At 37.2% G+C, this 16,103-nt stretch overlaps 1 protein-coding gene across 1 annotated transcript in view; it reads right to left on the bottom strand.

Moving 5' to 3' along the window:
• Nucleotides 1-16,103, bottom strand: part of SH2D6 (SH2 domain containing 6) — a 1,258,756-nt gene that overhangs the window by 192,280 nt on the left and 1,050,373 nt on the right. The window contains exon 19 of the mRNA XM_044084299.1: nt 10,046-10,098. Within this exon, the coding sequence (XP_043940234.1) occupies nt 10,046-10,098 (53 nt within the window). The remainder of the gene's footprint in view (nt 1-10,045; nt 10,099-16,103) is intronic.

Below are 16,103 nucleotides of genomic sequence, written 5' to 3'. Positions count from 1 at the left end.
TAGCTAAGGTCTGGAATGCTCTTCCTCAGCACATCCAAAACAACCCCAACATATCCTCATTTAAAAAAAGCCTAAGAGTTTATCTCAATAGTAAATGGCTCTGCCCCTGTAATACTCCTGGCTAGTTGTCTTTCTCGTATTACTTCTCAACTATCTTTCCCACATACCACTTTTCTGCACATTTAAGCAACTAGTGCTTACAAACCCTTGTTTTTTTTTCTTTTTCAGATGGACTTAGCTCATTCTTTGCTAGAGCTAGTACACTTCTGTATTGTTATTAATATGTGTCAGTGACTATTGATCCCTTATGTAACTATGTTTCCTACATCTTTTAATTACTGCTAATATTAGTGTTTTATGACTACTTGTTCTATCTTATGTAACTTTGTTAAATTTGTTTGCAAACATTAACTAATTGTACTGTTCTGGAGAGTTTCTCCATGGGTCTGCACTGAAAATGGGCTACTTGTCCAGTCAGACACTACCCAGTTAACAAATGTAAATAAATAAATAAAATAATTTAATGAGATAACAATACTACAAACAGAACCAATCACTTTGTTGTTTTACTACCTCTTTTTAAACAAGTGGGAAAGAGTAGGAAGACAAAATATTTTGGTAACTCTTATCCACATCAGCAATTGCTAACCTCACATACCCAGCCAGTATGAAAAAGTTCCAGTACCAGTTTACATACTTTCAGGATGCTTACAGCAGACAAATGAGACCTTCAGAAATATCAGATGGCCATTGAATGAAAATTACAGAGCATCTCATATATCCATCTATATTTTAGAATCCAATTATCAGTGAAACATAGTCTTAGGCCTGAACTATACCTTTTAAACAAAAGGGCAACAAAACAGGTTCCAGACCACCAAAAAAGGAAAGAGCTTTTGTTTAAGGTTCTTTGTAGTTTTCAGAAAGAAAAAAAACACACACACACACACACACACACGCACACACACACACACACACACACACACACACACACACACATGTCATTTTTCGATCTGTCAATTCTCAAGAATAGCATCCTGACAAAATAGTTTAGGAAAGTGATCACCAAGCCTGTGTTGCCATTTATAAAAAAAGAGTTCCTTCATGGTAGCTATAGATATGGAAGGTACTTATCTTCACATCCCTATAAAGCTATCACACAGAAAATACATATGCATTAAAAGAGGAGACTTCCCCCTTCTATCTGCTGTTCTGCTTGTTCTAGCCACAGCCTCAAAAGTATTCTCTAAATTCTTAGCTCTGGAGTTTGCAAACATAAGAAAACATAAGAGAAACATATCTTCTCTATGGAAAAGTTTACGACAGTGGCTCAAATTCCAGGCATTTACCATCAACAGATTCTGTATGTAGTAAGTTTTCTGGGCAGACCTGTAACTGGCACATCTAACTTCTAGTGCTACTGCACAATCTGGAGCCCCTTGAATAGACAAACAAAAAGAAAAAAAAGATGCACAGCCAAGTCCGTTCCAGTTCAATCTGCACCCTTCAAATCAAAGTTAAGTGGAAAGCTCACTTCTGAGGAGTGCCAGGTGTTCTGTAGCCCCCCCCCAGCTCTAATTTGAAGAGCAAAAAAAAAACTTTCTACTTTTAAAAAACTGAATCAATCCAGTTGGTGCATTTGTAGTACTTAGTGCACTACACGTTAAGCAACACAGAGCACTAAAGCTCAGTCCTAACAGCAAAAGCAATATGGATACAGTTGCCTGAAAAGCATCTGCCAATTCTGCCCCGTAACACCTTGCAGTTGTGGCAGCTGCCCTTCACTCCAATCTATGATTCTGCTTCTGGGTATAGCTATAAAGAACTAAATGTCACACATAAGGTGGCAGCAGTCTTCACTGCAGTACTGGATTCAGCTCACATGAAAATCTTTTTTCACAGCAGAAGGTTCAATATGATTCACATTTCATTTATATCTACATTCATTGCAAGGCAGTTCAACAGAGCACTGAGAGATGTTTTCTTGTATCATAATGGCTCCTCGTGCAAGGTTTTACATGAGACAGCAACAGATGCTGTTACAGAACGTATGGTATTAGGCACCAGACTCTATGGGAGGTACCATTCTAGTTTGGCCATCAGTAAAAAGTGATTTCTCCTGCTGGGCAGACCCTTACTAACTCTCATTTGTATTGCCCTTCTATTTTTCAAACCTCAAAAGAGTGGTACAACACGTCCATCAGAGTATTCCTGCGGAGCTCAGCTCCTGACAGCCTCTTTAGCTTCCTCTAATGACAAGCTTGCTGTGTTAGCAGGATGAGATTGTTTTATATACCAGTCTGAAAATTCTCAGGCACTTGGCAAGGAAGGCTATACTCTAATGCCTTACAGCTTGCTATTTTCTTCAAAAGTCCTGCAGATTCTCAGTGAGAATGAGACCTTCTACAAGAAAATCATACTTTCAAAAGTGGAAAACACTGTATGAAATTAAGGCTTGGATTTAATACTGTCCTGTTCATGCACTACCTCACTACTAAAACAGCTGTTAATACATAACTTAGTTTATTCCTGATTCAGAGTACATGCATCTCCTAACTTTTAAAATATAGTATCTTTTTTATATTACAGCAAAATCCTCTTTTTGAACACTTTCGGAACTGCACTTAAACTATCCAAGAACAGCCATTTTTCACCTTAGTATTTCAGTTTCGTGTTCTTAAAATTGATTTGCCTGTCTTTGAACTGACAAACTCAAAAGACCTTAGGTATCTTTCATGGGAACCTATTTTCTTAGTGAGGCTCTTGTAACTGTAAAAAGTAATGTATAACCTTTTTATACTGCATTTCATAATAAAATGATTTATTTAAAGACTCATAGGTTCATAAGTTGGTACTTGGCTATAGGCCCTAGGGCCTATACAAGCCTAGCCATAACAATTCCCTGGATATTTCTTCCTACAATATTTACTTCCCTGGACCCCTGTCTAGCAGGGCGACTGACATGATCCCTGGGGTGAATTTCCTATATCCCATCCAATCATCAAGGTTCCTTTTGAAGAGGGCCAAGGAGGCGCTCTGCTTGACATGTATGGGCAGTCTATTCCAGAGTATGGGGAGTCTCTGGGTCAGGAACCTATCCCTCCAGCATGTTTTGTTCATTGTGATGACAAGGTTTAGATACCTGGAGTGTGTGGCTCTGAGGGATTGGGATTTCTTTAAGTGGAGCATGTCCAACAGCCCAGGGTTTGACATGGCCTTGTATGTTAAGCAGAGATCGCCTCTGAGTAGACGATATGCCACAGAGTATAGCTGGAGTTATTTTAGACGGACAGCATAGGGCATCTGCTTTAGGCCTGGAATTGCTTCTGTTGTTTTTCTTAATCCATTCAGTTACCAGTATTTCTATGAAACTACCAGAGGGAAACATTTACTGCATATTCTGGATGTCTACAAGAAATTTAGATACTGTACCAGAGATATTCCCTGAGGAAAATTGACCAAAATTCTTTTTTCTATTTATAAAGAATATAGTAATACATTCCTGTTACTAAACAATCCATATCCAAGTGACTGACCCATTATATCACCTTCAGTTATAAGAAATAAGAAGTAATTTGAAATTGGACACTGCTGAATAGAACTGCTAGCATTCAAAAGAATACTATTTTGGTTGTCTGCATAATTAGGAGAAATATTTTATTGAACTATAGTAGCATTCAACACATAAGGGAGATTATAAGGAAACTGTGGAGGAACAAGGAGATAAAAGAGGCAAAAATGCCACACTTCTCAAAGTTTGATGCAGAACATTTAAGTGACTATGACAGTGTAGACTGTTTAACATAAGGAACAGACAACTTAGGTCAAATGTTTTAAGATGCAAATCTGAGTTATGTAAGGAATACATGGTAAAACAGAGTAAGAAAAAGGATAAGGGGAGAAATGTGTCATTGCAACACCATGTTGAAGGAAAAGTTAAGTTAATAGGTTTTGGGAGTGAATTTGGGGAAGTGGAACATTTTGAGGGCTTTCAATAAAACATAAACCTGTGTAAGATGTGACATAGGCTCAGATGGGTATGATAAGAAACAAATGTATAAAAGATCAACTTGCCAAACATTAGTGTGTGACTGTAACACAAAGGAGGGTAGATTTTCAAAGAAGTTTATGAAAATATTTGATATGGAAGATATAAATTCAGTAGTAGGAGTTCAGAGCGAATTTACATATTATTCCTCACGATACAAAAACTGGGCTTGGCTAGACAGAACTTAATATTTCACAAGAATGTGCATTTAACTGAAACTTTTGATACCCACCAAATAACTGTTTCATATTATGTGCCAATAATAACCAAAATAAAAATGCAGGGTAGTGAAATAAAAATGGGACACTGGTGCTTTCCCACCTATCTGTTGAAAATACAAGAATTTAAGAAATGGGTAATGGAAATTATTTGGGAGTTATTATTGAAGACAGAAATTTCTTATAAAAATATAGCTAGAGTGTGGGATAAAATTAAAGTGGAGTTTAAAAATAGGGTGGAAATAAAAGAGAAATATGGTTAAGAAATAATAAGAATTATTTACAGGTACTGACAAATATTAAAGTATTGTAGAATAGGGGGGATCTCACAGAACAAGAAGAAGAGTAATTGAGGAATGCTACACAGAAAATAAGGGATTATCTGGATAATATGCATGAGTTTAAAAAGATTGCTGTTAAGCAAATGTTTTTTGATAATAATGCTAGAGCACAAAAACTTTTAACACAAAAACTCAGGCAAGAGAGGGTAGGAAGGGCTGTCTCCAAGCTTAGTGAGCCTATAACAAGAGATCCTGTAGAAGTACTAGAAATATTTCTGAAATTTTATGAAAGTCTGTATAAAGCAGGAAAATATGGAGATCAAGAAAATGTACAAAAGGAAATGTTTATGGAAGAATTAAATATGCCAAGGTTAGAAGTAGATGAGGCTCAATTACTAACAGAATAGGAAGAGATGAGATAAAAAGTGTGATGTATAACCAATCTACAGGAAAGTTCCCAGGATTAGACAGTATTCCTATGGAAGTCTAAAAGGTAGGAGGGAAAAATGATAAAGATCTGGAAGGTTTTGTTTAATAATCCTAATAAACATCCTGGAAGAAAGCAGTGGTGGCCATAATACCTAAAGAGCTTAATGACCCATCAGATCCAGCTTCATACAGTCCCATTTAAATCCTAAACTATGATTATAAAGTGTTTATGTCAATAATGTCTAAGAGAATGGTAAATGTGATGCCAAAATTGATAGATATGGATTAATGTAGTTTTGTGGAGGGGAGGCAAACATTTGACAGCATTAACAGAACACTGATGATCTAGAGGGAAGCTGAATGTAAGAAAATACCACTGTTGTTGATGGGCCTTAATGCACAGAAAGCATTTGACAGAGTAAGCTGGCAGTTTATGAGCAGGGTAATGGAAGAATTTGTATTCCCTGATCAAATTAAAGGTTAATTATGAGGATATATGAGGAATCAGAGGCAAAAATTAAAGTGGGTGGGTTCCTCACTGATAATTTCTGTTTGAGCAGAGGAACCAGGCAGGGGTGTTCTCTTTACCCTTTGTTATTTGCACTACATATAGAACCATTGGCAAAGTAAATAATAGACTCAGAAATTCAAGGATATAATTGGAATGGTAGTCAAGAAAAGCTTGCAATATTTGTAGATGAGATTATTTTATACATGATAAACCAGAAAAAAACATTCCAGTGTTGTGGAACATTTTGAAGCAGTTTCAGATCTTTTTGGGATACACAATTAATTAAGTTAAAACAAAGGCAATAGCTGTAAATTATATTCCCACACACAAATTAGTTTGGCAATATCCATATTTATGGGGACATGATAAAATGAAGGTGGCACAGTGGCATAGCAGTTAGCATTGATGCCACACAGCAAGAGGTTCTCCAGTTCAATTCTTGGCAGGGGTGTCTTCTTTGTGGAGTCTGCATGTCCTCTATGCATTTGTGTGAGTTTCCTCTGTGTGCTCCAGTTTCCTCCCATGTTCCAAAGACATGCAGTAGGTGTATTGGACAGTCTAAATTGGCCTAGGTGTGAGTGTGTGTGGTGCACCCTCCATGGAGGATTGGGCTTTGGGCTAGCAGCCTGAGCCCATAAAACCTGTAAACAACAGGTGCTGAATGGCGCTCATTGCCCGATGTACCGCATGGTGCATAAATGGGAAAGAGACAGAGAGAGATAAAATGAAGTACTTAGCGGTATGGATTAAAAGGATTCTGGTGTGGCAGCTAAGGTTATGTGGGAAGAAACTAAACAAAAAAATAATACACAAATTGAGAAATTGGAAGCTGTTATATGGATAGCAAGATACAAGCAGTTAAAAACATTTTTGTCTCTTTAGTTTAATACACAGGTCGGGCATATTTTTATGCACCAGAGGAGAAGCTGCAGATAGCAATTAATAAAGAGTTGAATGATTTTATCTGAGAGGAGAAGATGGCAAGAGTCACGCTGGATATACTGATTCTTGCAATTGGCCAAGGCGGTTTGGGATTACCTGATTTGAAGGGAGGTTTCAGAGCTACACAGTTAAGGCTCCTATACATAGCACAAGCAGAAACCTATAATTCAAAGTGGAAAGGAATGATGATGAACCAAGGGGAAAGCTCAAGAAACAAGGAGAGACTGGGAGTTTGGATGCAGATCTTTAAGGAGAACAACAATAATCATACAGAATGTTATATTCATAAAGTATCAGAAAATGTTCTAAGAAATAAGCCAACACAGGAATGGAGAAAAGAGATTCTACTGATAGGGATGACTGCAATTAGGGACATAGCTAATAGGCAAGGGAAGTATTTACATAGATATTTTTATACTGCAAGTAGACTCCGAAGAATTTTTCTTCAGGTAGACAGCAAATGTTGAAGGTGTGTTGGGGAAGAAAAAGATAATTGGGAAGATATTTTCTGGTGTAATGAGTTGGAAGACTTTAAAGATTCCCTGCAGACTGCTCTGCCAGAGATACTAAGTGAGCAAATTGGTGTAACTAAGGAAATGATTTTTTGAGCTATGATACAGAATCAGAATTGTCTAGACATAGTAAGGTCTTCCTGAGTCTAATTATGGTGACTGGCAAAAAAACACTTACTAGAAATTGGAAATCAAAGTCTAATCCAACTTTATTAGAAGTAGTGATTAGAGTAACAGAGATAAAACAACTGGAATTGGGATCTTTAGAAAAGGGTAGGAGCAAATTACATAGAAAAAATGGGAATTGTGGGTACAATACATGCAGAGGAAGAACAAGGTTAAAAGAAGGCAGGATTTGAATGAGCTATGTAATGTTTGACTGATAATGACTAGATAGGTTATAAGTGATGTATAATGTTTACAATAAAAATTATGTCACTATGGTTTGTGATGTATAATGCTTGCAACTAAAATTATGTCAATATGGTTTGTTTTCATTTATATAATTCTATGATTGCCTAAGTCATACATGATAATTTAACAAAGATGTTTCTTATTTAAAAAAAAAAGATATCTTGACTGGTATTCACAGTCCCAGGTTTCAGTGGGGCATAGTAGTAATCAGGGAAGAGTGGGACAATGTTATTATGCAGATAAGGTCAATGGAGGTCATTCACGCCAACTATGGAAACATGGAGGTGTTTTAATAAACACATATCCCTATGGTAAAAGTATAAAGTACTTAAGTGATAGGCGTTAAGGGGAAAGCTGTTATGAGCATAAGGTGTCTTATACATTGGCGAATTAGTGTGATTCATAGAGATAAATGTAACAGGGCCTCATTTTATACAAAAATCTTAAGTATGTGACAGCTCCATATCACCTGGGGATTACTCAAGTTAGGAGGCAAATTAATTAAAAAACCACAGACTTTTCAAAGGATGGGAAAAATGAAACATAAAATTATTATGAGACTGTTCAAAATGTGGTAATACTATTGGGTTCACTTTAGAAATGTTTGTTTTATTCATATGATGGGCATAAAACAATGCCTTTAGGGAACATTGTAAAGCTGTCACTTATAAATGGAAAATCATTACAGCAACAGTGGAAATGTGATCACTGAAAAAATAATTTATTTTGGTGCCATTTAGTGACTGAGCATACTTTGTAGAATTACTGAAGTGGAAAGGATGTTTAATTGGCTTTACTGGGAGATGCTTACCCAAGTTGAAATACTTATTCATATAATAGCCATATTACTGCAATAGTGTAAGCTGTCACTTGTAAATGGGAAATCATTACAGCAGCAGTGGAAATGATGATTGATCATAGAAAAAATGTATTTCGGTGTCTTATAGTGATTGTGCATACATGGTAGAAGTACTGAACTGACAAGAATGTTTTGTTGCCTGTCTTTACTGGGAGAACCTTAGCTACTGCAGGTGGCAACCATGTGTAGGGGCTAATGAAAGGAAGGATGTGTTAAAAAACTGCTTTCTTCACATTGTCTGCATGTGTATACAATGGGAAAGTGTTATATAACTTTGACCCCCCCCCCCCCCTGCTGACAACGGTAGGTGTTTCAGTACTTTCTTCACTTGGCTGGACTCTGCATGTGTATATAGTTATGGGGGTTGCATCACCTTTTTTTCACAGTATGAAAAGTTTATGGTTTGTAAAGTAGAGATGATACACACAGCAGCATTTATTAAAACAAATATGTGGACAGAAGAAACATTAGCATATGCTACTTTACACAATTTCTTATTTACATCTCATTCTAGTTAAATTACTTAGACTAATTTGTAGTCATTGTTCGTTAATGTAAATGGCTTCTATGAATCTCTGCCTAGCTACACTCATTGGCTGCCATCACGGATTCCCATAACGCGTTTGCGCAATTACTACGAATACCTGGCTTTACCTTCTCCAAATATATTCTCCTACAAGGCTTCCTGTTGAGAATAAGTGATCTGTGAACAGGTGATTGTGGCTTATATAAAGACCACACGTGCACATATGTCATTACTAGCACTAGCACAACCCCTGCTTTGGCTTACTCAGGGTGCCCTAATTTACAACTGTGCAAAAGTGACTGGAATAGAAGCAGCTTCGCTGCTGAGTAACCCAATGTTATAACTTATTGCTACAGTAACTTCTTCTAAAATCTACAGTTATAGCGACTTTGTTCACAAAAATTGTTGTTCCTTGCTGAAAACTTACCCTCCACCTTAGAAGCTACAGCTATGTCTGAATAGAATGACAGTCACTGAAGAGGACCTAGATGGATGTTAGGTTCTTTTTACTAAATTAAACAAAAGTAGAAAAGTAGAATAGATTATTCCAGGTAATATGTGTAAAATAGATAACTGGTTTCTTTGTGGGTGGAGTGTGGAACTGACATCTAGGTTTAGCTGGCAGGGCAACAAATAGGCAAAGTAAAAGGACAACACAAACACCATTGAAAGTGGTTGCATGAAAAATATTTTTGTACTGACAATGTTTTCATTTTTTATGGTTTGTATCTGGACTGACTAGAACACATGTGCCTCTTCTCCAGCTTCCATTTGTACTTAGTGCAGAGTGCTGCCTATCCCACTGGCCAGTGAGTGATACCTACCACACTAGTTAACACATAGTGTCCCGCCCAACTACTATTCAGGACATACAGCATAGCTCTCAACTGCCCTGATTTTGTCTCATGTTTTTGGTTTGTTCCTCATATTTTTCCCAGAAAATGCTGAAGGTTGCAGTCAGTAGAAAAATGACAGACATTTTAGTATCGGACACCATATCCTTCAGTAAATGCCTGCTAATGCAAAATCTGTTATTCTAGCAAACTTTATAAGTATATAAGAACAGTATTTAAAAATGTGTCCCTGATTTGGATCTTTGTCCCACATTATGTTTTTTTTTGCCTTGCTCCTGATTCTTGAGCTAAGAGGTTAAGAGCTATGGTAAACAGTGTTAAATGACTCACTTCAGATGATGTGGAGGTTATCTGCATGTTGGCCATTTACAATTTGATGGCAGCAAGCAAGACTGCAGCAGAAATCATTAAACAGTCATCAGTGCATAACAATATTAGAGGAAGCACCTACCTCTTGATCTGTGTTCACAGGGAGAGGGAGACGTGGTTTTAATCTAGTGGCTGCTGTAAAATAGAAAACAGAAAAATAATGCATAGCTCAGTGTTATTTCTTATTCTAATTGGATTATTCCCCTCTCACCTCTGTTTCATTTGTAGGATAGAGTAAGACCCAGTTAGTTATGACTTATATTGGTGGGGCAATAATGCAGTCACTATGTTACATGAGTTACAGGTACAGCAGATAATAGTACATATGTCTATGAAGCATAAAGCAGTACATTCAGAGATGGAAACATGAAGCTTCTCAGCCTTGAAGGGACCGTATAGTTACACAAGGTAAGTGTGTTTCATTCCATATCTTGTGTCTGGTGTATGTGATACCAAGATATCTAGGACACAGAGTGCAACAATTTAGTTCTTAAAATGTTCTGGAATGCTGATAACATTTATTAAAGGGTGATAAAGTATTAATCATTTAACAGTGACAGCTGAAAAACAAAGCAATGAGTTATGAACAGCTGTGTGACTTGTGAATAACTGTGAACTGTAAATAACATTCTCCACTATGAAAGACAGTATGAATTGTGACTAACAACAGTACTGAATGATAAACTGAGTTATAGATAACAGTATGAGGGATAAATGTTAGTACAGAATGGATAATAAAGGAATTAAAAAAAAAAACACCATGTTTTGGCACTACAACCTGTGCTGTATTAAGGGCAAATAAACTACTGCAGAATAAAATTACATATCACAAGTGCAGTACAATCAAAGACAACTCGTTGTTGTTGTTTGTATTCCATGTGTGCGTTAATATGCTGCAGCTTGTTATATAACAATAAAATGGTTCCATACGAGGAACAAACTATTGTTAATGACTACACAAACATTAGATGCAAAGTAATCAATTAGACTTCAGAAAACAGGAGATCAAAGCTTATAAAATGTGCACCCATACCTCTCAAACTATCTAAAACTTTGCAGAATGTTCTATATTTTTCCTAATATTTTTGTCATGTACCTCGCAAAATGTTTTATTTTTCTGGTAAATCACTGAGGATTACAGAAAATCAGTAATGTCAGGTATTAGAGTTTATTACTTATTGATCAAATAATGCATGTTGATTCAAAACCTATTATTCTATTAACTTTTTAAGTGACTTAGGGTTAATATTTAAAAACTGTCTTTGATTTCTGCCTTTTGCTCCCCCATTACTTCTGGCACTGTCCAGAATTCTTAAACAAAGAAATGAAGAGGTATGTGTGTGTACCACATGCATAGCCTACTTTAAAATTTATACCATTATCCTTCTGTGATGTCCATAGCAGTGGATTCTGTGACTTGTAGCTACAAAATAATATTAATTAAATTTTTTTTTAATTTTATATATTGGCTTACCAGGTAAGCCATCTAGGTTGAAGCATCCCTTTACAAGGGCGATCTATGAGCACTGTCTGTTGCCTAGCGAATGACTTTATGCAAGCTTCCATTTCTGAACAGTAACCATCCAATCCTGCAGGTTCTGGAACTTATAAGAATTCTTTCACAGTGTTATGCATGCATTCCTCTTTTGGTTTGTAAATGGCTATTTCTTTGCCTATGTTTGGGTTGTTATAAGGATTTTTAAATACATCTACAATCACCTGAGGTCTTTTCAAAACAAAGTGGGGGTAAAAGTTACAGGCTTGTTTATTAAGACCAAGCTTGATTTTAAAATGTGCTGGAAAGAAAGCTAGAAGGAGCTTTTTGAAAGCATTCCAAGTCAGACACGGAGTACTGGTGAGTCTGACAGATTTCAGTAAGCTGAAACTGCACAGACCAACTAGATGTTTTCAGATACCCTGCCATGCAAGAGTTGTGTTGTGTGGAAAGTGAGTGTTGGGTACTGATCTGGGCTTCTATCACAAGCTACAATACAATTTGAAAACTGTGATAAATCATGTTTCCCTTCCTGTGGGACTGTTTGACCTGAACTGAATGGAAGAAAAGCACTTTGTGATAACAACATGACATTTTGTGGCAGTGTCCTTTAACAAGCAGGCTGTCAGGCTTGCAGATACTTTTTTGCTGCATACTGGAAACAGCAAGGAGGGCATCTTTGCCACAGAAGTAATGTCTATGCAGTTCATATAAAAAGTGCACATTTATCACTCCTTTCTCAGTGAAATGTGAATAGTACTGTACGGTACACTGAGCTCAGGGCACTGTTCACCTCTATCTGTAGCACAGCAAGCCACAGAAGGGGTGGAGGGCATTACACCGGTGAAAGGTAAGAGGAAAGAGAATGCACATGCATGACAGGGCAATGGCTACCAAGGAACCTTAGAAAAGTTTCTGGGGCACACTACAAGAACAGGTTTTGTGCCCATTATTTGTATAGTGTTAAGGGGGATAAGCAAGCAATGATGCCTGATAGGGTGTGATGCCCATGCCCTGGCCCAGCAATCAAGGAGCCTCAATTCTCACCACTAACACCAGAGAGGATGTCTCATATAGGAGAAAGGATAACAAATACACACAGTAAAGTGCAATTTCCCTTAAGAGCACACATAGATTACAGTCAGTCTGGGGCTAGTCACTCCCTTGCTCTCCAGGTCCCCAATAAGACTCCCCACTGGCACAGCCATAGGGTCCAGATCTCAGCTTAGTGGGCAAGCTAAAACCTTTAGCACCCTCTCTGTCCAACTAGTGCTTTGTGTCCCTGCCCAAGTAGCTGACACACACACACACACACACACACACACACACACACACACACACACACACACACACACACACACACACACACACACACTTTGAGAAGAGTTTATACAATCACACAGACACTCCTGGGGAAGGCTGGCACAGGTTCTCCAGCTGTGCCCCTTTCTCCTAGACTATATGGTAGCACCAGCTACCACCAAACACTAATATTTATTAGCTACTCAAAGGCCCTTAAAAGGGTGTCCAATTATTACTGTGCAATATTATTATCCAATTGGTAGTATAGCCCAGGGCTAAAGCTATTAGAGTGGCTTTGTACAATTCTACAAAAGGCATGCAAGTACTCTAAAGAGTTTAATTTATCTCTACAAAAACAGCCACAGTTGAAAGGGTTTAAACATATTTAATAACAAATAGTCAAAACACAAGACGATACTTTTTACTACACAGTGCTAGTCAGGAGTTCAGAGATCACAGAGAAATACTTAAAATAATTCAGTAGTACAGTTAGGACACCACAGAAAAACACTTAGAAATAGCTAGAAACTAGAAAGATTAGACTAAGAGAAAACACAAATCTAAGATAAACTTACATATAGAGCAAGACAGTGCTGTGTTGGATGGTCAAGACAAAAATGCTTAAAGCTCTCTGATTCTCTCTGTTTAAATTGATATTACAGTCCTGATTCACATTACATCATTCTTCACACTTTCATGGGGTTCCCAGGCTAACACTAACAGGCTATATTCTTTAGTAAACTTACACCTAGTCAGGAAGCAAAGCCATAAAGGACATTTATGCATGCAAATTCTGGCCATTAACTCTGGCCTTAAAACAATAGCAATAATTCTTTCATCTAGACTGGCTGGAGCCATGTTTAGATCAAAGGGTCAGAACATGCTTTACTTGGTCAGCAGAGTGCATTGTTGTTGCATTTTTGCCGTTCCACATGTAACAGCATTTTTCCATTTAAGACAACAAGCATGTGGCATACATTAATATTTACAAATGACATAATTATCTACCAAATTCTATCTGGCTAGGCTGGCATCCTTCACCTATCTTCACCCAATCTTGACATAGGGTGTGTGTTATTGTGTAAATAACGCACACCCTGGAGGGTATTATTACATTTAGAGAATGAGCTATCTGTTAAATTGTTCTGCATTTGTTTGTTTTTTTAATTACTATACTTTTTTTAATATTTTTTATGTAAAATAGTTCCTCCACCTAATGTTTCAAACTTGCTATAGTGTATGTAACTGTTGTTGAAGGAAGTTTTTTACATCCAAAATATACATCTGGTAAGTATTTAATGTCAACACACACACACATATACACACACACACACACACACACACACACACACACACACACACACACACACACACACACACACACATATACACACACACACACACACACACCAATTACAAAACAATATCCTCAGATGTTAATTAAAAAAACATAGAATAAAGTTATTGCAGCTTTCTTCTCTCAAATCAACTTTCCTTCCTTTTATTTACTGCCCCCAAGCTTGTTAATATTGTTGCTGTGTACTTGTAAAAACACAGAGGACTAAAATCAGACAATAATGCCAGTCACTAAGAGTTTCATACCTCAAAATGTTTAATGAATACTTTCTGATGGACTGCCTTTTGCAGCCAGAGAATAAGCACTCTCTCTCTCTCTCTCTCTCTCTCTCTCTCTCTCTTACTTCTGTTTTCATACACATGGAAGCACACACATGCACACAGACAGAAACATAAACACACACACATTCACAGACAGACACACAAACTTTTTATTTCTAGCTTTTTTATTTATGTTTTGTTTTAATTTTACACTCCTTAAACCACAAAAGTGCACTTTAGTGAGTGTAAAAAAAGGTGGCTGTTGGCATTTTACTTGTCCAAGCTCCACAGTAGCTGAATATGCTGCCATGAAATGGCAGCCTTGTTTTTCAGCAGGCATTACCTATGCATTAACACCCTGCTGGAAAATGTTCATTCTCCAGTTGGTGGCAATGTACAGGTCATCCATTCTTTAAAGTGTCTTAATAATGGGGTCATGGGTACCCATCAACAGCAGATTGGGCATCCATTACTTGTATAGCACCAGACCTGCCATATATGAAGGCTGGATGGACAGTAGGGAGCATGTATGCCATTATCCGTGTAGTACAACTGGCTCCAGGGCTGACAAATTTCACAGAAAAAGTAGTCAGTGTACCAACAGGAATATAAATGCACAAGGTATCTGCACACAATATGTAGGATGCAAAACACCCTTAGTCTGTGCATCAGTGAATACAGCATGACACTATGCAACTGGCCAGAGATAGTTACACAACTGAACATGAAACAGGTACATTTTGCATCCATCCCAGATGGGATTGCAAATGTGTCAGGGCACACTCCTGCAGTGGTACAGGGTGCATGGTATACTCTTGTTGTTCTCATGCCTGGTGCAGAGTAAGCAGTTCAAAAGCATTTGCAGTCACAGAGATCAATACAATGGTTCATAGATTCACAGTGTATGGCTCAGTATGCCACATGACATAAGACATGCAACATCTGGAAAATAAAAACAAAGGAAACAGTAGTTTAGAAAATACAGTGTCAAAAGCATGATTCTCCTAAAGCATACAATGTTCAGTGCAATGTTTTACTGTAGACACCAAATGACATAAACAAAGGTAATTAAATACAAGCATTGTTTCAGTTGTGCAAGACATGAATCCAACCCATGTTGTCCTTTTTAGTTTTGTTGACTGATAAAGTGATTTATGTTTCCATATGTGTACATGTTAAAGTTCTCTTTAATGATATGACTTGGATTTGTAATGCTGCAGCAGCAGCATCCCATATACTTGTCCTGAATTTCATTTAGTGGCATATTCTATGTATAAAAAAATCTCAAAGCATTGAACCACTCACATATGCTTAGTCCTGCTTGTCCTGTGTCATAACACTTAATACATGTATTCTGCATTTTCACAGTCCAGTCTGTTTTGTCTAGAATTTGTTGGTTTCAGTACCTTGTTGATGTGAAACTGACTAAAAGAAGGGTGCAATTATTCCTTCCTCTGTTGTTTATAAACAGGTATAGTGTTGTTCTAGTAGGGCTAGGGTTGCCACCTTTTCAAATGCACAAAGTGGGACATTAGTGTTAGGAACGTGGGATTTTGCAGGGCAAAACATACCCACGGCCAGTACAAAGGACAGCAATTCACTTTTTGCCAGAATAGCAACCTATTCTTGTAGCATTTGAGTTGCTTATTCTGTTTATTATGATATTTTGGTGTTTCAGATACAAAATAACTGTTTTATGCTACCATTAAAGAAGATATAGTAAATA

The sequence above is a fragment of the Protopterus annectens genome, chromosome 9.part0 (assembly GCF_019279795.1).
Source record: "Protopterus annectens isolate FY-2018-M chromosome 9.part0, PAN1.0, whole genome shotgun sequence".
NCBI classification, from domain to species: domain Eukaryota; kingdom Metazoa; phylum Chordata; order Ceratodontiformes; family Protopteridae; genus Protopterus; species Protopterus annectens.
The sequence above is the reverse complement of the archived record's forward strand: the minus strand, read 5'-3'. Positions and strand labels throughout refer to the sequence as shown.